General features: G+C 42.1%; 1 protein-coding gene across 4 annotated transcripts in view; it reads left to right on the top strand.

Annotated features, from left to right (window-relative positions):
• The window catches only part of LOC306916492 (kelch-like protein 23), a 119,211-nt gene extending 94,227 nt beyond the window's left edge, over positions 1 to 24,984 (top strand). For 3 of the 4 annotated variants that reach the window (XM_079494378.1, XM_079494377.1, XM_079494376.1), the window contains exons 9-22: positions 1,398 to 1,566; positions 2,076 to 2,213; positions 5,073 to 5,204; positions 6,076 to 6,264; positions 6,403 to 6,537; positions 8,316 to 8,496; positions 8,589 to 8,739; positions 9,326 to 9,424; positions 10,412 to 10,451; positions 10,732 to 10,770; positions 11,980 to 12,057; positions 14,745 to 14,851; positions 16,731 to 16,803; positions 24,195 to 24,984. In XM_079494378.1, coding sequence (XP_079350504.1) covers positions 1,398 to 1,566; positions 2,076 to 2,213; positions 5,073 to 5,204; positions 6,076 to 6,264; positions 6,403 to 6,537; positions 8,316 to 8,496; positions 8,589 to 8,739; positions 9,326 to 9,424; positions 10,412 to 10,451; positions 10,732 to 10,770; positions 11,980 to 12,057; positions 14,745 to 14,851; positions 16,731 to 16,803; positions 24,195 to 24,295 — 1,632 coding nt within the window. In that variant the 3' untranslated portion in view covers positions 24,296 to 24,984. The remainder of the gene's footprint in view (positions 1 to 1,397; positions 1,567 to 2,075; positions 2,214 to 5,072; positions 5,205 to 6,075; positions 6,265 to 6,402; positions 6,538 to 8,315; positions 8,497 to 8,588; positions 8,740 to 9,325; positions 9,425 to 10,411; positions 10,452 to 10,731; positions 10,771 to 11,979; positions 12,058 to 14,744; positions 14,852 to 16,730; positions 16,804 to 24,194) is intronic. The other variant, XM_079494379.1, reaches the window with a different exon arrangement.
• Positions 24,985 to 26,504: the final 1,520 nt, after the last annotated feature.

The following is a 26,504-nucleotide window of genomic DNA, read 5'->3' on the forward strand; positions in this document are numbered from 1 at the left end:
CCACAGCGTCTCCAGCGGGAATCAAACCAGACCTTCTAGCTATGAGGCGACAGTGTTAACGACTGCGCAACCATGCCCACACATATTGCCATCTTATTGTCATTTTACATTCTTATTCATTCTTATTATGAATTCCAGTTCTTGTGACATGTTAATGACAGTTTTCACACATATAAATCATCAATAAAACGAACAATGAATGTTGAATCAAGTTGTTGTCTCCACCATGCCGAAGGCATGGGGAGAGAGTATGTTTTGCACTCCGTCCCTGGATGCCAACGATGAACCTCTGCCCCACATTTTCCAGAACGGCCTGTTATAGCGCCACCAGGAGGCCGCTTTGTGCAAAACAAGTTTTTGGACAGTACACCTACAGATTTTGTCCAAACATCACACAAATTGGTACACAGTCTCTCTAGAGCCATTCAACGAAACAGGTCTTTCAGATTTCTCAGACTCCATCCTGATTGGCTTCCAAAGTTCGCAGGAGTGCTCAGTTTCAAACAAAATGCTGCAAATCATGAACACATCGTGTGATTTCCGTGAAATTGTGCACGCACATTCCCACTAGGCCGAGGAAGAAATGCCACATGAACATTTTCAACTCAGCCTCATGGTGGCGCTATAACTGGCCGAAAAGTGTTTTTACCTCTAACTGCATGGATCTGTGGATAACTTTGTATGCCAACTCCCTAGAGGCCAAGGAAAAACCTTTGCCTGGAATATTTCACATCTGCTCTTTATAGCGCCACCAGGAGGCCGACATATGTAAAACACATTTTCTAATATTACTCCTACAAATTTTGCCAAACATCACACACACTGGTGGAGACCTGTGCCCGGAAGGGCACTTTTTCTAGTTTACATTTGTTCTTCTCCTAGACGCACACAACACAGACGTCTGGGATAGTTTCTGAAGTTATGCTGTGTCGAGGTTACAATATTAACGCATCTGTAGAGAAATATACTTTGTAGACGGGGGGAGTGACTAATGGCGGCTTTCAGAAACGGAAGCAGGTGTGATGCTAGGGGGAGGGGGTCGTCTACAGACTTCCGTTCGCCAAATCACCGCCCATCTCAAATGTTGTAATATAAGATGTATATAACACACAGAAAGCTATCACAGATCTAAGGCTATCACATTGTTCCTAGTACTAGGGGTGTATACCTTCCCAAACAACATTCTGATAATTATTCCTCCCAGTTGATACTGACGACAACACATTTGGGGGCCTGGCTCTCATTATATGGATATGTCTGTGGACTTCTAAATGCAACGCTCCTAGAATAGTGCCTGCTGTCTATACTACTGTACTATGTATGCTGCTTCTAATAATGTTGTTCACCCAATAGCAGGTTGTACTTAATAATTAGTGTGATCTAATGTGTTCTTTAAGGTCTTAGAGCACATCCGGCTGCCTCTTATCAGTCCCTCCTACCTCCGTCATGTGATCAAGTCTCTGGATGAGGTGAAAGAATACCAGGGCTGCCAGAGGTTCATCTCTGAGGCCACGGAGCGGCTGGCAGTGCCTTACTGTAACACGGCACGCGCACGCAGGACCACAGGTAAATACACATTTTCAGGTCTGGATAGCAATTTTATCCATTCAGGATAGAGAACAAGGTCAGGATAGAGATTAAACAAGTGGTATTGTAAGTGATGACACAAAGAAATGAGCAGACAAAATTGGAACTGATAAATGGCTACTCTCTACTGAGCTGGAGAGACAGGGGGACCTTGATTGTTACTGAACAAACACTCTATAGCAATAATTGCTATCAGAATATCGTGATCTAGCCTTAAAGAAAATAGCACTTACCCTACCTTTAATTATACAGCTCATAGTGAAAATAGCAGTTAATAGTAAAAAATAGTAGATCTACAAGCTCACAACCCATCCCATTGCAATGTGTTGTGAACATATAATTTTTTTTTAAATCTTGGTGGTGCCAAACTGAAACTCCCATCTATTCTAAGGCCAACATGCCCCTGAGATGGTCCTCTTTTATTGAATTATTTTGGTGTCTCTTTGAACTATTAAATGCACACTACTCCTTCTTCCTGCTTGTTGAAGTGATTGTGACGGTGGGAGAAGAGAAGTACCGGACAATGAAGAAAGACACACTTAAGCTCTTTAATCCCCTGAATAAACAATGGAAGAATCTAGGATTTCTGCCCACGAAAGTAAGCGGGTATGGTGCCGTTATGTCAGGTGAGGACTGAGGAGTACCACTTGGACCCATAATGTTTCCAACTCTGTTTTGCCTCTGAATTGAGGTAGCAATGAAATTATACAACTGGTCGTTTCGAGGAAGCAATCTGATTGGTTGAAACAGCCCTCTAGCCGTGCCCTAAAGTTCCTAAACGAGCAAAAGGAACATCTAATCAAAACATAGAAATCCGCTGCTCTGTTCTCCCAGAGCGCGGCAGACTTGGATGATAGGCTAGTGAGTTTCTTGGGACATTAAGTGGTCGTACTGTCGTAGTGGCTACATCTGTCATTCTTTTAGCGAGTATCTTAGTTTTAAGGGTAACTGTTGTATAATTGCAATATTACACTCTAGGATGTTCTTTACCGCCATTAATGCACTTCTGCACTGCAGCATCACAGGCATGCATTAATGATGGTAGAGAACACCCTCTCGTGTAATATTGCTTGCGCAATAAGGCTCTTGCAATACAATCCTGAATGGAAACACCTCAGATGCAAATAAGTCTTCATATTTTTTGCAAGAACACTTTTGCGCTGGAAGGGGGTGGATTTTGGCCTATATCGGAAAAAAAGGAAATGCGCAAATGGGGTATGGAAACACTTGCAGAAAAGGTTTTTAATTAGAAAGCATTGAACTCGCATTATATCGCTTTTGAACAGTTGGAAAATAAAATATAAAACTAGCTAAGCAACAAGCTATTTATGCTTAGATGATTTCTATTTATATTAGGATAAATGTGCGCGACTGTAAAGACGAAACAGAAGTGTGGAGGAGGCTCCACTTCCACTTTATATTTTGCTCATGATAGAGCTTCGACCGTTGCTCCAGACTGTATGATGGAAGCATTTGGAAATTGCGAGAGGCAACAGTCTGGCAACATGAGACTACTAACCCCCCTAATCCACACAGACCGAGTGGGATGGTTAGACGGTAACGTCATTGATTGATTGATTGATTGATTGATTGTAGTGAATAGAAACAGCAACAGAATATAGTCAAACACTTAATCTAAAAGGGATCGCACAAAATAAGTCCTTGCAATCTTGTTTCCATTTTGGCCCTATGCAATCAATTCATAGACAATTCATGATGTTCACTGTCAGTTTTGATGTTGCTCTGAAGAATGTAACCAAATGGACTCCTAGGAATTTAACTCACTAAGCACTAAGTAGCTCTGGATAAAGACCAGTTGTAAATGGTTGTAAAATAAAGTAAGTTTCAGACTCTCTATTTAAGGGAACTGCAAGCTTACTCTATAGTGAAAATTAGAATAACTAAATGACACATTGCATTTCAATAATCACTTATGTCTGATTAAATAGTGAACATATCAGATCATAATATACACATAAAGCTCATCACAGGTTCAAAATGACGGACCCAGACCCTAATGGACCCCTGAAATTGTGTAGCCCAAAAGTGTAGCCCACATAAAAAAATAAAGACAGACCCGAGATGATGCGAGATAATACAGGTTTACATATCTGACCCATTATTTTATGGTACAATATGAATGAGCATATCATATTGTATCTATTTTACCTTATTTTACAGGACGTTACGTGTTGTAAGCTTGTAGATCTGACTTTTTCCGCAGCACCTGTGTCGGCTGACGTCGTGACTGCACGTCAATGGACAAAATAAATAAGCTATATCATAGGCGGAGATGAAGTTGAAGCAGACAGTAGCCTAGTAGCCATGGCGATGTTGTTAGCATAGCTTGTCGTTAACACAGAGACCTCTGTCCTAGTAATGAATGACATCGGATGCCCAGGACGGAGATTGATCAAAAGACGGAGAATCAGAGTGCACCACTCTATAGTCTAGGAGCGTCTATTGGGCAACATTCAATGTCATTTCCGGTTGGGCTGTCATCCAAAGTGTCCCCCCTCCATTTTAATGGATGGGATTAAAAATCTAAAAACGTGAATAACTGAATTTAAATCAATGATTTCAATTCTAACGAAATATTATGTTTTTGACGGCCCATCGCGGTCCCGTCACGAGTCGCGTTAGAAGTAATCATGCCTTGGTTGGTCGGCGATCCTCCCGCAGGTGTTTTGGCAAGATGCTATGCTAGCTGCAAATCAAGATGTCTTGTCACCTTGAAAGCTGCAACCTTGTCACCTCTGAAGCTGCAAATCACTGGGCACACTGATTTACTGGTTCCAAATGACCCTGGGCTTTAAATGTGGCAACAAGCTGCTGCTGCTGCGCAGTGATGGGAACTTTCATTCATTTCATCGTTCAGTCGTTCAGTAAAAAGATCCGTTCATTTCGGTCATTCAGTTACTCCCGTAATGCTCCCGGATCTCCCGCACAGACCCAGCAGTCACTCGAACGAGTCGTTCAATCATGTTCCATACTCACCAGCCAGACACCACGTGATGTTTACCAGAGGCAGAAGGCATAATGACTCGGAGTGAATGGGAGGAGTGACTATTGTTGACATCACGGATCGTCTGACTGCCTCAATGGAACAGTTACCCTTAAAATCTATTCAGCTTCATTGTAACTAAGATATGCGACAGAAATTCATATGTTTTAGCAATTACGACCGCAAATGTCCGATGCCAACTGACAGTGCTACTACTAGCAAAGATTAAATTCCATCTCCCAGAGACAATATCCTATAGCCTGGAAGGACGATCGACCAATCGAGGTAGCGCACAGGGTGCCCCTCTGTGGATTTGTCCATACTAAAATGAATTGTGTATAACGTGCAGTATTACTTTCAAGTAGTACAAACTTACGCTAAGTTCAGTATAGGCATATTAAAATGTTTTATTTTAACAAGAAATAACTCAGTTTAACAGGTTTTTTTTCACATTTTTAATTCTTCTGTCCTTCCACCTTAGGCTGCACTCTGTATGTGGCCGGAGGACTTACAGGCTCTGCTGCTAAATGCACTGGGAAGATGTGGCGCTATGATTTTCACCTTAACTCATGGATGGAGATGGCTCCTATGAACCTGCCACGCTGGGGCTTCAGTAAGATTGTCAAACTGTGGCACGCACGTACACACGCACACACGCAGGCAGGCAGGCAGGCAGGCAGGCAGGCAGGCAGGCAGGCAGGCAGATTTTAAATCACACACACACACACACAGAGAGAGAGGGAGAGAGATAGAGCCCAAAAGTTTGCTCCGATGCACGGTTTTGTCAACATTATTCAAGTGAAATGATTTGGTTATGGTTTATTTAACAGCAACATTGGGCTAATGCTACCATGTACGACACAGGACAGGGATTTACCCAAGGAATAATGGTTATATATTATCATCTATCGATACAGGCGACACGGCAGGCAGACAGACAGACAGCAGTGCTGTGAGCAGTGTGCTCTCATTGGCTGTAATACAGGCCTTATCGGGGCGCAGTCGCAACCCAGTTCATACTGTATGATATCCAGTCGGCGACAGAGTCAAATATCAAACGTGCTAGATGTTCAGAAATGGTCGGGGAGGCGTCGGCGAGCGCTTTTATCGGCGCTGGATCTTCTCGCAGCTCCTTTCACACACAGCGAGCAAAACCTCGCCGATCAAAGCCCGATTTTACGTCAGATCGGGGGCCAAAAATGCTCCCGACAGCATAATCGGAGCAAATATCGGGCAGTGTGTACGAGCCATTAGACATACCAACAGTCCTACAGTCATTAGTCAGACAAACCCGTGCTGCAGGATCAAAATCACCTGTGCTGCAGGATCAAAATCACCTGTGCTGCAGGATCAAAATCACCTGTGCTGCGTGTTAAAAACACCCTCTTGGCGGGTTAAAACAAATCTGTGCTGCAGGTTAAAAATCTCATGGTTGTTGGTATGTCTAACTAAACACAAGTTTATTTTTCCCACATGGTCCATAGGCCTGCTGATGGCGGATGGATATTTGTTTGCACTGGGTGGCTCGGGTGTCGAGGGTGAGATGGAGACTGCAATGTCAGTAGATCGATACGACCCAAAAGCCAACACCTGGGAGTTCACTAACAATATGCTTGGGCCATACTACAGGCCCACGCTGGTGGTCTCACTAGATGGACTGCTCTATTTTATTGGTATGTGTTTGGTAGAATATTGTATGTAAATTTGTAAAGCACACTGCATAACTGAAAATGCCCAAGGACTTTGGTATTATTACATATTCATCCTCCTACTGGCAATGTGTGTTTACCATGAGTGTTTCTGGGCCCTAGGTCGCAATGGAAATTATGCATACAGCCATCGAATGGATGAATGGTCAAAAATCCCTCCAATGCGAAATCCCCCAAATCCGTGCTATGAGCGCTCTGCAGCTGCCTGCGGTCTCAACGGGAAGATCTACGTTATAGGTATCGTCAGGGGTTGTGAATTTGGGGTCTTTAAAATAGAACCTCCGGGTGAATAGACGTGGCATCTTATCACCAAGTCTCTGTATGTCTGTCTGTGTGTAATCCACGTAACTCGAGAACCGTTCGCCCCACCAACTTCAAATTAGACACACACGTTCCACACCACCACAGGGGGTGTAGTGGCCGGTCGGACCCACGGTTGTCCAGAACCGCCCCAAAAAGGCCTCTGCCCGGGCTCTGGACAGGACCCCTGCCCGGGGTCCATATAGACCTGGCCTGTTCTGACATCATTCTGACGTCTGCAAAGACTCCATATTTGGGCAGGCCTGAAAAAGAACTCCATATATGGGCATAAATGGGACACAGACATAATATCTGGGTGGGGCATGCATTTCCAACTTGCATCGTTCCAAGTAGGCCAGTGCCCAACGGGCACCGCTGTAGAGGCCCCACGGGCACCGCTCTAGTAAGCTAAATGCAGTGAGAGTCAATTCTGGCAGTAAATGAGTTAATACAATTTTTGTCGTGTTTGGGCAAGCCGGGGAATCTTGGTAGTGTGTGATGTGATGCCTTTAAGATTATCTGACAAGATTATCATGTATTGTGCGACGCTACGAGATTTAAAATGTGTTTATTCAGTGGATAATGTGAGAAGACGCAATGTGCAAGTGGAAGTACTGGAATTTGCCTTTTAAAGACCTGGCTTAACTAGCTCAGGTGTGCCTCATTCAGGCCAAATCTCACTTATCCACCTGGGACTGGGCAGGAGGGAGGAGTTTCTACAACACCTATTATTCATAATTTACCATGTTTGTAATCTGCTGTAGTTTTTAACCTGAACTGAACTTCCTAGGGTTTCATGCCCCTTTAAATGTGACCAAATGTTACTGAGGGGCTGCCATTGGGTTTTTTCATCTCTTATGAAAGCAGGGAATTATAGCTTCAAATTGACATATTGGTTGCTCAGTTTGACCCACCAGTTTTGGAGATATATATAGAGTAATGTCTTGTAGAGAAACGAGTTGAGAAAAACAGGCTTGAAAGGTTCACTTCTGTGTTCACTTCTAGGTGTACACCTAGCTACATGATTAAGCATTTATTTCATATTTACATGTCTATTTCAGCTCTGACATTTATTTCAGACATGCTCTGGTATGTGAAGAGTCTGCCTGTGCTGCATGATGGCAGTCCCTCAGTCAAATCTGGTCACATATTATATTATATTGTTATTATATTGTTTTGTTTTTTTAAGATTTTGTGTGTGTGTGTGTGTGTGTGCGTGTGTGTGTGCATGCGTGTGTGCATGCATGTTTTTTTGTTTGTGATACAGCTGCACCCTCTGGTGGCGGGCGGGTGGTGTTACAGCGTGACACACAGACAAGCTAGGCAGGCTTCTATAGTAATCGCTCATTGCATTCGCAACACTGCGTTCGCTATTCCATTGTATTGTATTGTATTGTATTGTATTGTATTAGTTAAGTTAAACAAATCATCCCCTATCCATGTGGTCTTAAATGGCAAATGAAGAGGGACAAAGTAATTGAAATAATAGACCTATATTCATTATACAAATAAGTATCACATCCTGATGAAACCTTACAGTGTGTCATTCGCGTCTCCAATCAATCATGCAGTCTGGAATCCACAATGACTTACTGTAGGACACCCAATTTCAAGACATAGTTGTGTGGTGTGCACAGCAATCTGACGCCTATGAAAGTGAATGCTGTGTGTGAGACATAACAATCGCTGTACTGTTAATTCTGTTTTATCTATAGGGGGTCTGGATTGTTCAATACCTTGGTCTTTAGTAAAGGAAAAAAAAACGATGGAGTGCTACAGTCCCCGGACAAACCAGTGGACTCTGTGTGCCCCCATGCAAGTGCGACGCCGGAAGCCTTTCATGGCTGCATTGGATGGAAAGCTATATGTGCTGGGAGGGCTGGACGCACACAACGAGTAAGAGGGTCATGAATGTTTGGGAAAAGGGGGCGTGTTGTCCACAACAGACAATTGTGTTCTAGCTTTCGGTCTCTCTTCATGCACTGTAGGCGCATCCCTAGCATCGAGCAGTACTGTGAAGAAACAGACTCATGGGAAACTGTGGGAGAGAAGCCCCCACATGATGACTTCGAGTTCAGCATGTGTGCCAGGCTGCGGGATGATCATGCACCCACAGAAGATGACATGATTACTACAGGGGTATGACAATTGTGGAAATGTATTAGATTTGAGTCATTTCTCATTTCCAGGTCTGGATCAGTATGGAAAAAAATAATAGCAAAACTATTTGCTGACTATTGCCCCAATTTGGCCGATAGCATTGCAAGTATGTTGCTTGACAAAATACACTCCTAGACAGAGCGTCCCTGTCACAGCAAGCAAAATAACTTTAAAAGTGTGAGGAAGGAATGCACTGCAGCAACTCGGACAGTTTAAGCCCTTATTTTATTCACAGGGTGCATAAGTAAAACTTTGTTTGCTTGCTACCTGTCCTGCCTCTGAGATGCACCAGATTAGCCTGCCACAGGCTTGGGGTGCGGTTGGAACTCCCTTTTACTTTAAAAGCACATAGCTGTAAAACGAAACAAAAAACATTATTGAGCCTGATGAATTGAAACCTGTTACCCATAGAAAGGTGTTACAGGAGACCTTGCAGACTACAGCCCAAATCAAACTTTGTTGAACAACGGTGTCATGCACGTACAAGCTCACAATGCGTTGCGTATAATAATAATTTTAATTTATGGTTATAGTATGTTTGCATGTATGTTTTCCTTCTCTCAAGCACCCATTGGAAGTGGACTACTACTACACTAGTAGTAGTGAGGAGGACAGTGATGGAGAAGAAGAAGAAGAAGAAGAAGTCTTCTTCTTCTTAGAAGAGGTATGGGATGATAGTAAAGTAGTAAAGTAACCATAACCCTGGTGTTCCTAATTAACCACTAAACATGTGATTTTCACCCGGACATTATATTTTTTGTAATTTTCATAATGTTGCTGATGTCTGAGGTGGGTGGGTCTTTCAGTACCTTCATGATGCGACAGTGACATCATAGAAGGTAGGTTTGTTTTCCTGCCCACATCCCTGTTTCTTTTGTTTTCCTCCTACGGCCAGGTGTTCGGGTGAATTTCGTTTAGTGATATTGTCACAGAGAAAAATCCCATACACCCACAATGGACTATTTGTTTTTCTTCACTGGACCATTCTCTCATGTCCCAGGAATGGGTGGACCAAAGGAGAAGTTCCTAGCTCCATTTATTTTCTTTTTTCTAATATATTTTAAAAATAATATGCATGTTTTTCAACAATTGATGATATATCGCTTTTTTGTGAAATGTCATAATGAAATATTAACCCATTTAGGCCTGACGTCGAAATTAAAAAAAATAAGTTTTCTGAAAGAATATATTCAAAGATCTGTGCCGCATTTTCACGATTTTTCAAAAATAGCAGACCTACAAGCTAAATAGCTAAAGTATAACATAATTCTTAGTTAAAACACCAAAAGGGGTTCCCGCCCAGAATGGGTTAAAGAAGAGTACCTCCCTCAAGTTGCCATGTATTGCTGTACTACTTTTTATGAGAACTATCTTTTATGGAATATTTTACATTGGGTAAATATGTGGGATACCGGAGAACTCGCCAGTTAAAATAAAATACACTAAATCGTGGCGAGTTGGTAAACTGGCGAGTTCTCCGGATACCAATATGTGTATAGTGTTCTAGGGTTAATTATTGCAATTATTTATTTTTTATTTATTTTTATTATTATTTTTGAATGGGTGGAAAGTGGAACTCTATATAATGCCTAAGTGGTTTACAATTGTATTACATTGTCTCTTATTCTCATTTGTCTATTATTCTTTAAAGCCGGAGAGTGAAGATGATGATGATGAAGACGACGATTCTGGTAAATAATGCTCTTCGTTGTTTGAAAACATGTATGAGAACTACTGGACCTCCTGCTTTTATGTGAATGGAGAACAGACTTTATTGTCATGACTTTACAACTTTGATCAGTTACACACTAGTATGAAAGTGATTTTGATTGAGGAAATCAACATTAATAGCCCTGGCATCATTTTTTGGATGTGTGATGTCACCTTTTCCATTGATGATGACAGTTAATGCAGGATCAGTGGGTTAGAATGTGGTCATATTGATGTACCTGTATGTGTTGTGGCTTTTAGACTCTGTGGTCAAGACCAAGGCGGAGGATAAGGAAGAAGGTGAGTTGTTGCAATAGCTTTGACAGAATAATATGCATAACTAACTAACCTGTATGTGAGTAAACTCCTGAGGTGCAAAGATACAAAAAAGAATAACTGATCCTGTTTCAGTCACAACTTAACTGGCTTATGGCCAGCCTAATTAACAGTGGATTGTGCCTTCTGCCTGCACTATTCATATGTTTAATTCGTCATTTTAATGCCAATAGAAAGATCTGTGATATACACACTACATCTCATTCTCACACAGCAATCCTATAGTATTATACCCAGTCCTGATGCCGATTTTGACCAAATAGAGCGAATCTGGCGATGTCACTTCCGGTTTAAGGAACAATAACATCCGGTACTAGCTTTGGACTGTGCAGCACTATCAGATGTCCGGGATGCTAAGCGATCATCGTTGATTTTAATAACTATGTCAAATTAAGCTCTAATCAAGCCCAAAATATCGCATTTTACGCAGCGATGCACATAAAGACCGTGCGCGTGCGTGATCGACCGTGCACGCGTGGATTTCGGCCCGTTTTAGGTAGATTACATCGGCCGTTAGCCAAACAAGCTAAAAGTTGCTACATTTTGTTATATTAAGCTCCCGATTACAGGGGATTAAACAATTACGTCAATTACGTCAGTGGCCATAAGGGATTTATGAACGACTACACTGAGTCTGCATTGTCCGTATCCCTTTTCTTTAATTTATATTTGATAAAAATGACAATGCTTGAGTGCCATCAAGCAGTGATCAAAGTGCTTGAGTCATCAAGCAGTGAAGATCAGAATCAGCTTTAATGTCACATCACAAGTTTACAAGTAAATAAATCGGTAAAGAAGATGATTTTGTGGTCCTCACTTCTGTTGAAACAGAAAAATATAAAAGGAAATATCCTGAGATCCTTATTTCCTGTGATTGCCCTGAATACTTTGTACTGTCTACCCCATCTGAATAGCTTATGTGAGCATAATAAATAATAGCAGAATCATAAATTACTATCCAAAATAAATCACAGTTTCACAAACAGACATGGGCTATTTCCTATTTTAGTCTCATGTTCCCCAGCCCAGCATGCTGGGGTTCATATGGTTACTGCTATGATCATAATGATGTTTTCATATTTGTCAAAGTGCACTCATTTCATATTTCTGGATAATATTTGAGATGCACGATATTGAAATGATGACCGATATCCAATCTCTGATTATTTGCAGGGTCATATCGGCCGATATGGTGGACAACCTACACAATAGATATGGCGTGCGAGGAAGCCCTCCAGCGACAGGGTTGGGGTATGTTATCCCGGGGGACTCTGGAGGCAGTTGCTGCAGGGGCACTGACAGGCCCGTAGGGCAGCAGCCACGGCTGTGACTGAGGCTAATGGCTACACACTGTAGGAGTTTTAAAGTTGTCGGCGAGTCATCAGATCGCAAACTTTGATTGTTTTTTTATTCCAATTCATTTTGACATCTCTCACACGTGCAGGATACCGTGATACAAGCGCGATACCGACACGCATCTCTCTCTCTCTCTCTCTCTCTGCGTGCATGCCACACACACAGGAATAGTGCAGGCTAAGGCTACACAGGGCGAAATGTTTGTGATAGCGTATAGCGAGACTATGTCTTACACACACAGCGCACAAGGTCCAAAAGTTTGCTCTGCACTGTTGATTCCGATGCGGTTTTATCAACATCATTCAAGTGAAATGCAACATTGCGCTACCAATATGTACAACACAGCGATTTACCCAAGGAATAAAGGTTATATATATTATCATGATCATCTATCGATACAGTCGACAGACAGACAGATCGACAGACAGTGTCAGTAATATGGCCTTCTCGGGACGCGGGCGCAACCCAGTTCATACTGTACGATGTCCAGTCCGTGAGAGAGCCAAATATCAAACCTGCTAGATATTCAGAAATTGTCGGGAAGGCGTCGGCGAGCGCTTTTATCGGCGCTACAGTATATCTTATCGCAGAGCCGTTCACACACAGCGAGCAAAACCTTGGCGATCAAAGCCCGACAGCATAATCAGAGCAAATATTGGGCAGTGTGTACGAGCCATAAGCAGCGGGTGTGGGAGGAGAAGGAGGCTTTGTTTTTGGAAAAATAATTTATGATTTATTACTTCAATTATACAGTTTTAAATACTATTTATATCATATCTTTACACCAGTGGTTCTCAAAGTCTGGTCTGGGGACCCCCAGGGGTACTTGAGGAAGTTCCAGGCGGTCCACAGCAAAACAGTTTTACCACTTTTAACCCCATTTTATACTTTGAAAATAGCCAATCTACAATCTCCCATTGCCCATTTTGAGCTTGTAGATCGGCTATTTTCGAAACCGTTAAATGATAAATCTTGAAAAAATGTCCCTAGCAGAAAATATTTTCATGTGGGGGTCTGTGGAATGCATGCCAATGTGGGGGTCTGCGGAATGCATGCCAATGTGGGGGTCCTTGACAGGACCATGTTTGGGAAGCACTGCTTTAGAGTTTTTGACAGGCCTTAAAATTTCAATCCAACCCAAACAGACCGGTTGAGTTGCAGCCAAGCCCTCCCTCTTAGTTTAGGTATTTCTGTGTGTGATGTTCTGTGATTTCTGTGCAGCAATCACACACAGAGGTAACTGCAGGCAGGGCCATGGCGTCATGCTAAAACATGCCCCCTGGGGAAAACACTTGAACACTTCAAAGAGTGAGTGCCCCATGCCTTATATGGGGATTGGTGGGGCGGCTCCCTATGGTAATTAGGATGAACTGGCACACCCCTTCTAGTTACGAGGATTGGGATTCATCGTCATAAGAACATTCTGCCTTTTAAGAACGTTTCATGAATCTGACTTGACCTCACTTAGGAATTAACTTAGGAAGAAATGTCAGAGGAAAAGTTTGGAACTTTTTGGTGCATGAGGCTGCACTCTTAATAACTAATAATTGTATTAATTGTGTCCTCAAATTTGAGGACGAAATGTCTGTGCTGTGATTGGCTGAGCATTGCATAACAAGTGTGCCACATTAGCCAATATAAAATCTAAGTGGCAGAGGGGGAGAGATGTCATTAGACATCGCGCAACACTCTCCTCGTAACGTGATAGCCCCCTTCTCCTCTGTGGCTGGAGCAATTGTAGGTAAGACTGGATGTAGGCGTCTCATTTAGTTAGAACTGAGATACAAGGCCCTATCTTGCGCAGAGCCTCATGCTATTAGGCTTTTTTCTTAATTTTCCTTTAAATTATATAAAATCGATCTGCATTATGACTTGTGAGCTTGTATATTTTGTGTGTGTGTGTGTGTGTGTGTGGATGCCAACGATGAACCTCTTTTTCCAGAACGGCCTGTTATAGCGCCACCAAGGCCCACTTTTAAAAAAACACACTTTTTTTTATATTACACCTCCAGATTCTGTCCAAAAATCCCGCAAATCGTTACACACTATCTCTATAATCTCTATACAGTATGTGTTCAAGACGGATCTATCCGATATTTCATATTCCATCCTAATTGGCTAACATTGGCTTTCAAAGTTTGCAGGATTGGCCCGTTTTGAACAAAAAGCCTCAAATCATGAACGCAGCGTGCAATTTACGTGAAATCTTTCACAGACGTTCCTATAGCCTGAGCCATTGGCCTGTTATAGCACCACCAACAGGTGGATTTTCGCAAAAGACATTTTTGGAACAAAATGCCTCAAATCATCCAATTGCCATCCAAGGCGTAAGAAGAAATGGCACCCTTTTCACATTGGCCTATTATAGCGCCACCAGGAGGCCACAACCTGACCTGCCCTGGTGGAGACCTGTGCCCCGAGGGGCACTTTATCTACCGTAGTTACAAAATGATCTCGGCAAGGAGAACAAACAGCTGTGATCATCGTTGCATAGGCAAAGTATGTGTGTGGTGCCAGCGTTTTTTGTTATGCGGTTATGGAGGAAATTGTTAACCCTTTGTAACCCTCTCGTCTGCCTGCAGCGGACATAGAGAGTCACTACGAGAAACCCAAGAAGAAGAGGAGAAGGACCAAGACTTCCAGTCTGCGACTAGAGAAGAAGAAGAACAAGAAGGTGAACATATGCCAGGTATGTACATAACTTTTGTATGTACATGAATAATATAAACACTATATAAAAAAAAATCACACACAAAGATTAGCATTGTGAAATAACTTTAATATTTTTGTCTGGTCCGAAGTTATTGTTTTTGTTTACGTTGTAAGCTGATGGCTGCCATTATCCATGTGCTTCCATTTTTGTTGGGAACCGTACTTTCCCCCCTAAAGGAACGCTTGGAGGCAGCTGCCACCAGTTTTGTTGACTAACACTAAGACTAAAAGACTTAAGATTTTGATATGTTGTTGATTAAGACTAGACGATTTCAGATGAGTAAAATAGGACTAAAACTAAAGCGTGTATTATGCAAAAGACTAAATCAGAATTAGCTGTCAAAATGAACACTTAACGCTACCATATTGCAGCGTTGCAAACTGCATTGCTGCCTTACAGAACAGATGTGAGTCAAGCAAGAAACCTCATGCAACAGAGGTGTTCATCTAGTGGCTGAAGGTTGTCTAGTGCATAACGCCACCACAGCTTTAAATGGAATGGCACCAGCAGTGCTGATTGCCATTCCAGTGCTGATTGCCATTCCAGTGCTGATTGCCATTCCAGTGCTGATTGCCATTCCAGTGCTGATTGCCATTGCAGCCAAGGAGCTCACCGCTCCTTGGCTGCAGGGCCAGATTAACACCTGAGGGCCCCTGGGCGCTGAAGCTGGAAGGGCCCCCCTACACATGCGCGTGTGTAAAATTTTGGGACAGTTTTATGCTATTATGTTGGCCTATTCCCGGTCGCCTACCCCGTCCCAGAGTGACAGTCAAGCACATTATTTTTATTTGACCCACATAGTAAACAAATGGGTGAGAGAATCCGCCAGTGTATTTCAGTGTTTTTACCTTTTTGTTTTTGTCGAGCCACCTGACGCGCTATGCATGCAGAATGAAAACAAAGCAATGCTGGATAGTGGACATCACGTCTTTTATTCCACCAGAATCACCTCTCCACCTGACCTCACACAGCCCAGTGGGCCCACCCACCTTGAACAGCCGGTCTAAACAGCGCCTATCCCCATGATGTTACACCACTGGCCCTGTCTCTAGTATCATCTCAATCACTGTTGATTTTGTCGACTAAAGTAACATGTCCATTGTATCCACATGTAGATTGGCCACGCAGCTAACTAAGTATAAATCAGATGTTGCGATGCCATCACAGCCTGCCAACATACATTCTAGTCTACTAAATCAACTGTAGATTTAGTTGACTAAGGCCACTTTTACATCGCAACGGATCCAGAGAAAACAGCAAAGTCCTGTTGCGTTCTCACATTTTATTCAGCCTTTACAATAAATGGAATAGTATTCAAATGACTATGTCCCGTCTCGTCCATACTTTACTGTGTCTTAACAGTATTATCCTACAAACATAATTCACCTGGATAACAACAATTTGCTGTATAACATTGTCACTCTTCCAACCCAAGGGTACTTGAAATATCTTCCCCCCCTGCATCCCCCTGAGCAATGGGTTGGGACTTCTGGGTCTAAAACATTTATATTGCAGTCAATGTATAGAAAATGTTTCATTATGTTGTATTTTGTCTCCCTGCTCTTCTATTGAGACATTTGGATCGTGTCAAAGGTCATGTCTCACCCAGACACAGGATCTGACACACATTTTGACCCCATGTCAGAGATTATATGTATCCCCTGAGCAAGCGTTGCTAAATAACTTTGCACAGGAAACCGGGTTAAAATCCAGGGTAGAAGAGGAAAGTTACAAAGTTACATGCAGCTTTAAGAGTTTGCAAACGCTAACTCGAATGCACTGTCAGAGACGCCATAGCAGCATATTGTTGATATTGGTTTGATTAATGAATGTATGAATGGTTTCACTCCTACAGGTGTGTGATGTCATGGTCCCGTTCGGTGGAGAAGAGGAACACAATAGAGGCAAAAAACACAGGAAAAACCTCAGTAAGGAACTCTCTCATTTCACCTGCATGACACACACTTCTGTGCTGACTGCCGAAGCAGAAAACCTGCAACACTCCAATTTAGGGTGAATTATTGTAGGTGCAAGGCTCAAAGATACTCAATTAAAAGAAGGAATGCCAGCATTCATTGAATGTCCTTTTTCACATGTTCACAACGCTGAGGAAGGTTCAAGGTTTTTATTAATGTCCCAGAAGGGCAATTGTGTTTACAGCAACAGTAGTGGTTTCTGACATACAAATACAAAACAATACAGGACAACAACAGACAAGAGACACCATAGCATAACCGGAGGTCTGGTCGCATCTAGTGTAGGTAGGAGAATAAGAGATAAGAAAGCAAAAAAAGTGCTTAAGATATAATATATAAAGTGCTGCATAAAGTGCATCTTTCAGCATCATCATCATCACACCACATGACCACTGGCAGCATTGACTGCACGGATCGAGGCAGGGACAAAGGAGTGCTTATATCTGTTGTTTTTTACAACGGGGGCCCCCAGACGACGGCCCGATGGCAACAGCGTGTACTCTGACTCGAGTGGGTGGGCATTATCCTGCCTAATGGCCCTGGCCTTCATGAGCAGCTGTCTATTGTAAAAAGGATCGAGGCTCCAACTGAATGCCAGTAATTTTGGAGGCAGTTTTCACAATAAAATATTTTTTCTCTTTAATGGCGAGGTTGCCATATACCAACAGATGATAGAGAAGGAGATAATAGAATGTACATAGGCACTGTAAAACAGTTTAATCAGGTCTCTGTCGACATTAAACCTGGCTAGTTTCCTTAGGCAAAAAAGGCGTTGCTGGCCCTTTTTACACAGCATGTCGGTGTTTATATCGAATTTCAGTTTGCTGTCAATGATCGTACCCAGGTATTTATAGCTGGGCACGATTTCCACTGGCTGGCCACAGATATCGGTGTTCTGGGTGGGATGGGGACCACGTCTGAAATCAATACAGAGCTCTTTTGTTTTTGAGATGTTTAATTCAAGGAACGCATCATTGCAACAGGACAAGAAGTCCTCTGTGACCTGGCCATGCCCAACCTTGTCATTGTCGAGAAGGCTGACAATGACTGAGTCGTCCGCGTACTTTATGATAAAGTGGTTGTCGTGATTACTGCGACAGTCATCAGTGTATAAAATAAACAGAAATGCAGAAAGAACACAGCCCTGTGGCGAACCAGTGGAGGTGGGCAAAAGGCTAGACACTGTGTCATTCACCCTTACACATTGAGATCTGTTGGTTAGAAAGTCGAGGATCCAACCTACCAGACATGGGTCCACACTGAAGGTGTTCATTAATTTCTCAACCAGAACATGGGGCTGGATCGTGTTGAACGCAGAGGAGAAATCAATAAAAAGTAACCTGGCATGCTTTTTACTGCCCTCAAGATGCTTGAAAACTATGTTGAGAAGAGTGGCTGTTGCGTCCTGGACGCATCTGCCTTCCCTATAAGCAAACTGAAAAGGGTCAAGAAGGCTCTTAGTTTTAGCCACAAGCTCTGACTTGACGAGCCTCTCAAACTGTTTCATGACCAGGGAAGTAAGAGCCACGGGTCTGAAATCGTTGAGTATTTTAGGATTGCTGCTCTTGGCTATGGGTACAACGGTGGACCGTTTCCAAAGGGAGGGTACTCTCTGCTGGCTAAGAGATAATTTAAAGATAGAATTAAAAATAGGACCTAATTGTTCAGCACAGGTATTTAGAAGGCGACCACCAATGTGGTCCGGGCCTGAACCTTTACGAGGGTTGCATTTTTTGAAAGTTAATTACATCCTGCTCATCAAAGAAAGAACTGGAGGGGGGGGCAGACAGAAGTCTATTTCTGATCTCCGAGTGGTTTTCACTAAAGTTGTGAGTATCAAATCTGACATCTACATTTACATGCAGACATTCATTCGGAATGAATGGATTCATTCCAGTCATCAGAATAAAAATGCTCATGTAAACACCTCAATTGGAATAGAATATCCCATTCCGAATGAATTTTCATTCCGGTCTGGAGGGGTGGTATATACCGTTTGAATCGGTATAGATCACCATATAAACACTTTATTCCGAATGCTACTGGGAGTTTAGAATACATGTATTATTTTACACATGTCTGCCCTTAGTAGACTATAGTGCTTTATGCCCATGTCCATGCAGGGATGGCCATTTGGAGACATTTTATGTGCGCAGAAATGTGCTATTTTACCCATTAGAAAAATACAAATACACCAATTTTTTTCCCCATAATAAAATGCGCTATTTACGTAAAAACCCATCGGCGAATTACAGTGCCATTGCCAATTGCAGTGTATGGGTGTATGGATGCTGTGTTTTTTAGTTCTGGGTTGTTTTGGGTGGAGGACGCGTAAAAATATATTTTTATTTTATTTTATCAGATAATAGCTGTTAGTGTTTGTCGGTTATTCATTTCTTAAGGGATAACGGTTATGGGTTGGCCATCTCTATAGTCCAAAGTTATATTCCGAATGAATGCTTTGGTCATGTAAACAATTGAGGAATAGGAATACTTGTAATCAGGTTCCATGTAAACAGTTGGGTATGAATCTCTGTTCGGAATGAATTCATTCATTCTGAATACATTTTGTGCATGTAACTGAGGCCATTGAGGTTCTGAGCCAGTTGCTGGTCACAGTTGTGATTGGCTAGTATAACCTTTTTCCTGCCGTTTACTTTCAGCCCTGTTATGGTTTTCATACCATCCCAGGCCGAGCCTAGGTTATTTGCTCTAAGTTGGCCTTCGATTGTTTTCCTTGTGTGTGTGTGCACACACACACACACACACACACACACACACACACACACACACACACACACACACACACACACACACACACACACACACACACACACACACACACACACACACACACGAATTGTTGATTTAGAACTTTAGACATTCAATATTCGTATTTCTTTCTTTCACAACTTAAACCCAATTTTACTTAATTTGTAACAACATGGTAGTCCAGTTCTTTCTAGATTGGGGCCAAAGGTAGTAAAATAAAAAAACCTTTAGGCCTATTTGGCAGAAATGTAAACAGTACAGAGTATAGTCAAACAACATTCATAATCATGACATTAAGAATAACAGAATTCAAACCATCACCAAAAAAAAGACGCGTACAGGTTGGGGGGGAAAAGGGCTTATAAAGACGTGGGTGGGTAGTCTCTTGACTAAGGGAGGAGCGATCATTTCCTCTCCCTTTGGCTGAAAGGTCGATTTTCAGGCTTGTTTTAAAGGATGCCAGTGATTTGCATTTTTTGAGGGAAGGTCAGGGCATTCCATGGGTGGCAGTGCTGCAGAAGGAGAATTTACCCATGTTTGTTTTGTAAGTGGGTGGTACCAGATTGTTGTTCTAGCTCCCTCTAGTATTGTAGTACATGCCCCCAAAAAGGCATGCGGGACCCCTCGGCCCCCAAAACATGTGCTTCTGCTTTGGTTGTTCTCATGCCAATACCCAAAGTCTGGCATCATGTCTGGATTATATATTTTCGGCTACGAGGTTTGGTGTAGAGGGACAAGTATAGCAGACCAGTTTAATGAAAGTAACGGTTAAATTGCTAAATGTCATCTGTTACGACCTTATATGGAGTCTAGAGGCCTAAGGAGTAACACATATAGCTAGCAAGGAACCAAACCAGAGTAACCAAATAATAATTCACATTTATTGTAAATAATGGATCTTTACAGTAGGGAGAGCATAATCTTCAGGGTGGCCAAAGCCAACACAACAAACAAAAGCCCCGCCCTACCTGAAAAGGAAATCCTAAAACTACACCAAACAAATTACAGGTCTATGCTCCCTGACTAAATAAAAACAGAGACAAAAGAAAATGGCAGCACACCCTTACCAGCTTCCCTTTTGATTTGGATTGAAACTCAAGAAATGTTTTGACATACTGCAATTGATTTCTTAACTACAACATATCTTAGCTATTGTCTGTACTTTAAGCACACAGTAAGTAAAGTTACCTCATTAAGCACACAGCAGAATATGGCAAGGACACAGCCTACAGACTCAACAGGAATGAAATGCTAGCTACACAAAGGTTTCAGCACATGGAGGTGACGGATGGCAAATGGGCTGAAGTGGTGTTCATCACAGGTTTATATAATGACTGGGAATGATGAGATGAGGCCCAGGTGTGCCTCCAAACAAGCCACTCCTCCAATCTTCACTCCACCCTCCAAACACCATGTAGGGCACATAAATCACAAAAATCACTCAGGAGAGTTAACACACAATATGAGGCCACATAGGGCCGTAACATCATCTATCTAGATTGCTAGATAGATGAAATCTTTTCATTTCTGGCCTTTTGGAGGGGGGGGGGGATCTTACATCTGGTACAAGCTTAGACCCGCCACATGTGCATGCACGCATAGTGTTGGTGTTCTAGGCAAAACAAGGTATTTATTAAATTATAAGTCACTGCTCACATTATACAATACGCTAATATTACCATATCTATCTTATTGTGTGGGGGTCTGGGGAAAGGAAACCTCCAGCCACTTGTCATAATACAAAAGAGAGCCATAAGAATAGTGCATAAGGTAGGGTATTATGATCATACAAACAAACTGTTTTTAAAGGTCTAATACATTGAAGTGTATTGATTTAGTTGAACTTAAAACAGCTCTTATCATTTATAAAGTAAGAAATAGACTAATTCCCAAGACTATCTTGTCGTATTTCAAGGATAGGGAAGGGGGGTATGAGTTGAGAGGAGACTTAAATTTCCAACAACCCAGTGCCAAGACCACTCGGAAGAGTATGTGTATCTCTGTCCGAGGGGTTAAGATCTGGAATGGCCTACCAGAGGAAGTCAAACACAGTAGTAACTTTTCCAAATTCAAAAAATTGCTCAAGCGAATCCTTTTGGCCAAATACAGCATACTATAGTGACGGCCACACAGCCACGGTCACGGCCACACAGCCAACTCAAGGTACGGCCACGGAGCCGACTTGGGGACCCAACGCAGCTCCTCCAAGGAAAACAAACAAATTAACGGAGCTGAACGTGAATCCCCCCCACTGCCCACCCCCTTTTTTTCCCCTCACTGTATATGTTTCTTTTCCCTTTTTACCTCCTTTATGATGAATTCCTGTTCTGTCTATAGAAGTGTCTATTTGTACGTCTCTAAATGTTTTGATGATTTGAACATGGTGGACCCTATTGGAAACAAGTGTAATGCTTAATTGGGTCGTCCACTCAGTTAATCCTTTGTATTGAGTTTGTGCTTGAAATGTACTGTAATTCTGCAAACTGTTAATAAATTCTTCAATCAATCAATCAAATTACGTATATTGTGGATGTTGACGTTATTGTATAATCAACTGATACATTTTGTACAGGTATTGATGGTGATGGTAGTATTGATAGTCATTAGTGCTGTCATTAATAATTAATTTATATTATTGTAATTGTTAACATTAAAAATGTGAACAAAATGACATTACTCAGCAACAACATAAATGATAATGATTATTGGTAATGAGGGTAATGTGATAAGGATAAGGATAATAACAACTAGAAAAGGATCGCTGCAAGCAGCGATAAGGCCGGACCAAGCAGGAAGGCAATAAGAATAATATGCACAAGAAACATGGAAGACTAAACTTGAGAAAAAGACCATGGAATTGTGACAGGGTCGGTTTTTTATAGTGGGGGGGCAGGTACAGGTTCTTGAAGACTCATACACAGAGTTGGCAGTGCCCAGATTTGAACCCATGACTTTGTGTTGCAAAGGCAAGAGCTCTACCTACCGAGCTAACAAGCAAAATCATTCAGTGTTTTTGTAGCAAGTTGCACAAGGATAACTAATGATAAAGGTGGGTATAAAGATTTATGAATTGACTGTGTATAAACCAGAAAATATACCAGATTCGGATGAGGAGCTCAATGAGTGAAAACCAATGAAATGAGTCTGAAACAGGGATTAAAGGTTAACTGAAAAATGATTAAACTTCAGAGAAAATAAACAGCTTTGAACATTCATGAAAAACAAACAAATGGGGCCCACTTTAAGTTGTTGACTTGAAAAGTCCCAGTTCAGTTCCTATTCAGTTCAGGGAAAGCAGTCTCTTTCTCCAATTTGGAGAACCAGATTACCACATTTGTGGGTGAAGGGGGGTTCAGAGTTCCGGGTCGGCTCGCCAGGTCTGGGTACCATCCGGTACCAGAACCATCCATGCAAGGGAATCCTTTCAGGACACAAAAAACCTGAACTGAAAGGCCAGGTGTCCAAATCAGTCTGTTTCAAAATCACTGTTGTAGAATCTATCAAGTCATGAGTAAAGAACCTGATTTGATCAGGATCAAGTTCTTTATACATGTTTCTCACTAAACAAATCAGTTTCATTGTTACGGCCCTTTAAACTTGGCTCAACCAAGGGCTAATATAAAAGGACACAAAGTCAGATCAAAAGTTTACAAAGATATTACACATTTATTTAAAATCCTGCATTGCAAAACAGGGACTGATTGACAAGAATACATACGACCAGCCCATCTGAAACTTAACTAATAACAGCAACAAAAAGGGAACACAACTGTTCAGTTTGGGTGTTTGGGAGACAATGAGCTGCTGGCCACAGGTCCACTTATATAGCCTGCAACTAATCAAGAACAGCTGACTAAGGGTGTGGCAGCCAATCTCAGGTGATTGACAGGTGAGGCACTTTAGACCAGCAGAGGTCAGCAAAGCCACAGGCACTACAACAGAACTAAGTAATATGACCAGTTTGCATTTTCAATATAGCGCCACCCTTTGGCCAATGGTTGTGGGCTTCGCATCCTCACCGTTTGGCATGGCCCTCTACCATATCTCCAAATTTCGCGAAAACCGACTGCACGGTTCAGCCAGAACTGCTACTTTTGGCGGAAGAAAAGAAATTTCAAAAAAGGACCAAGTTCTTTCAGAACTGCTTGGTCCTTTAATAATGTGTAATCTAATGGTTATATAGTGCTATGTAACTAATATGGTTCCTGGTGGATCTCTACGGTGACACTGGGGGGGGGGGGGGGGGGGGGGGGGGGGGGTGTAGGGTGGAATTCTCGTATCTGACTTTTGTTTTGTGAATCTGTTAATGTTAATGTAATGAGTATTACGAATCATGTTCTGTTGTAAGTAGGATAGGCATTTAAAAGCTTTTAGCTTCTGCCTACTCCTTTTGATCATCTTCATGTTTTGTTTGGTTTTTGTAACTGCTTCCATTCATTGTCTTTAAATATTGCATCTGAAACTGAAGGATGATCAAATAAACTAAACTAAACTAAACGCATGTGTTTTTGTCATGCGCTGAATGGACGAAATGGTTGTTAACCCGTTGTAACCCTCTCGTCTGCCTGCAGCGAACAGAGAGAGTCACAAGGAACCCGAGGAGGGACGCAAGAAGAGGAAGATTCCTCCACCCGCCAGACCCTCATCCACCAAGAAGAGACGGCAGAAATAAATGTCTCGCACTCACTCACTCACTCACTCACACACACACACACACACACACACACACACACACACACACACACACACACACACACACACACACTGTCAAGCATGGCAGATTTGACCCCTCCTTTCTTCTCCCAGCCATTTGTTTTTTCACTCGTATTACACACCATGCATGCGCACACACGCAAGCAAATTAAAAATATATACATATATTAAGTAACTGTTTAATTAATAGAAAAATAACACTTTACACCTTATTCGGCCTTTCTCTCAATTTATTTTTTTGGTAGATTCATTCTAAAATAAATGCTGTTTTTTGTTGGCCATGACCGATTACGGAGTTTATAGTTAGAGATATTCAAAGTCCAGCTGCCGTCCAGCCTCTCCCACCCCTCACTGGGGAAACTTCCGGGAGGAAAACAGAAAAGGGGTGACTTGTCCTGTTACCCTCAGAGTTACTACAGGGGGTCCACCAAATATGTGTTATTTTGACTTTGTATGTATAATAACTTCAACCCTAGCTTCCCAATTGTGAGGGGAGCATTTGCCATCTAAGACATTGTTTAAGTAATAGAGATAGAAAAAGAAGACTTTACACCTTCTTATTCCTCCTTTTTGTTTGTTCCGAGTAGATGGACTTCATTCTTGAAGAAAACAAATCCTGTTTTTGTAATAAAAATGTAAAGTGTTGTAGACTACTCTTTGGGAATGTTTTGATTGATGTTGTCTTCATAGTCCTTTGTGGTGAACAACACATTTGGGAAATGTTGTCAAGCTATCAGTGGGGCAAAGTTTTTTTTTTTTTTTACTTAATAGTATCAATTTTAAGTAATAGTATCAATACTGTATTGTAGATATACTCACTGTTACACAAGTAGAAGTACCATATTGAAAATGTACTTGAGTAAACAAAATATAATGTAGCCTACTTTAACCTACAAATGCCTTCTAAGGCCTCTTTCAGACGGCAACGGCAAAGTCCTGTTGCGTTCTTATTTTTTATTGACCCTTTACACGAGAACGCACACTTTATGAAAACTGCTTTCTACTAAGCACTGAGTAACACACAGGCTGACAGGCAGCACAGAGTCATGGAGGCAGCGCACGCCATGGGATGGTTATATCTTTGAGTGGTGCAACCACTCCCTTACGGAGCTATGTGTGTGCGTGGGTGGCTGGGTGGGTGCCTGGCTGGGTATGAGCACGAAAACAGCATGGCTGTTGTTCACCACCTGTCCTAACCTAATACACACGCACATATTAACTGTATGATTTTGGGTGTGCCAGTACAGTACGGTAACTCATTTCTCAACCGTTTCGGACACGGGGCGGCTCGCCGGAATCGGGCCGGCACCCTGGGTGCGTTCCTATGGGTCAGTACAGTGACAGTACAGTACAGTAGAGGGTACAGTAGAGGGACCCCCACACGGTAACTGTCATTTCTCAACCGTTTCGGACGCGGGCGGCTTGCCGGAATCGGGCCGGCAAGGTCTGCCTTGGTCTGGAACTGCCTGGGTCACACCCCGAAGACTCTCGTCTAAAATAAACAATACTTTATTTTGCCGATTTCTATGAACACCGTTCTCGTGTAAAGGGGGTGTAGTCCAGGATCACTGGAACTATCTAGGAGAGAAATCGGAGTATTTTAGAATGTATTGGTCTCGTATGTCAGTGCGACATTCAGACATGACATTCCTCAATACAACAGCTGTCAGTATAAAGGGTGAAAAGTACAGCTGAGCTCACACAACCCTGGGGAGCACCAACATTAGTTTAGTGCCGAGGAGAGGGCTGTGTTCACCTTCACCCTCTGCACTCTGATAGTAAGAAAATAAGCATACCAGTGAATTAAGTATGGATTCAGTTCCAACTGTACCATTTTTGACACTAGTATATCAGACTGTATTATATTGAAAGCTGAAGAAAAGTCTAAGAATAGCACCATTGCATGATTCTTATTTGACTTATCTAGGTGTTTTGTAATTAAGTGGACCAGTGTGACAACCGCATCCTCTGTACCGCAATCCTTTTTATAAGCAAACTGACAGGGGTTGAATTTATCTTTTGTTATACTAACAAGATGTTGTAACAGTATTCTTTCAAGTGATTTCATAATCACTGAAGTGAGAGCTGTGGGTCTATAATCCTTATGTTCTTTTGGACATTGGATTTTGGGTAGTGGCCTTCCAAGACAAGGGCAATTGTTTTTTGTT

The sequence above is a fragment of the Electrona antarctica genome, assembly GCF_951216825.1.
Source record: "Electrona antarctica genome assembly, chromosome: 23".
Taxonomy (NCBI): Eukaryota; Metazoa; Chordata; class Actinopteri; order Myctophiformes; family Myctophidae; genus Electrona; species Electrona antarctica.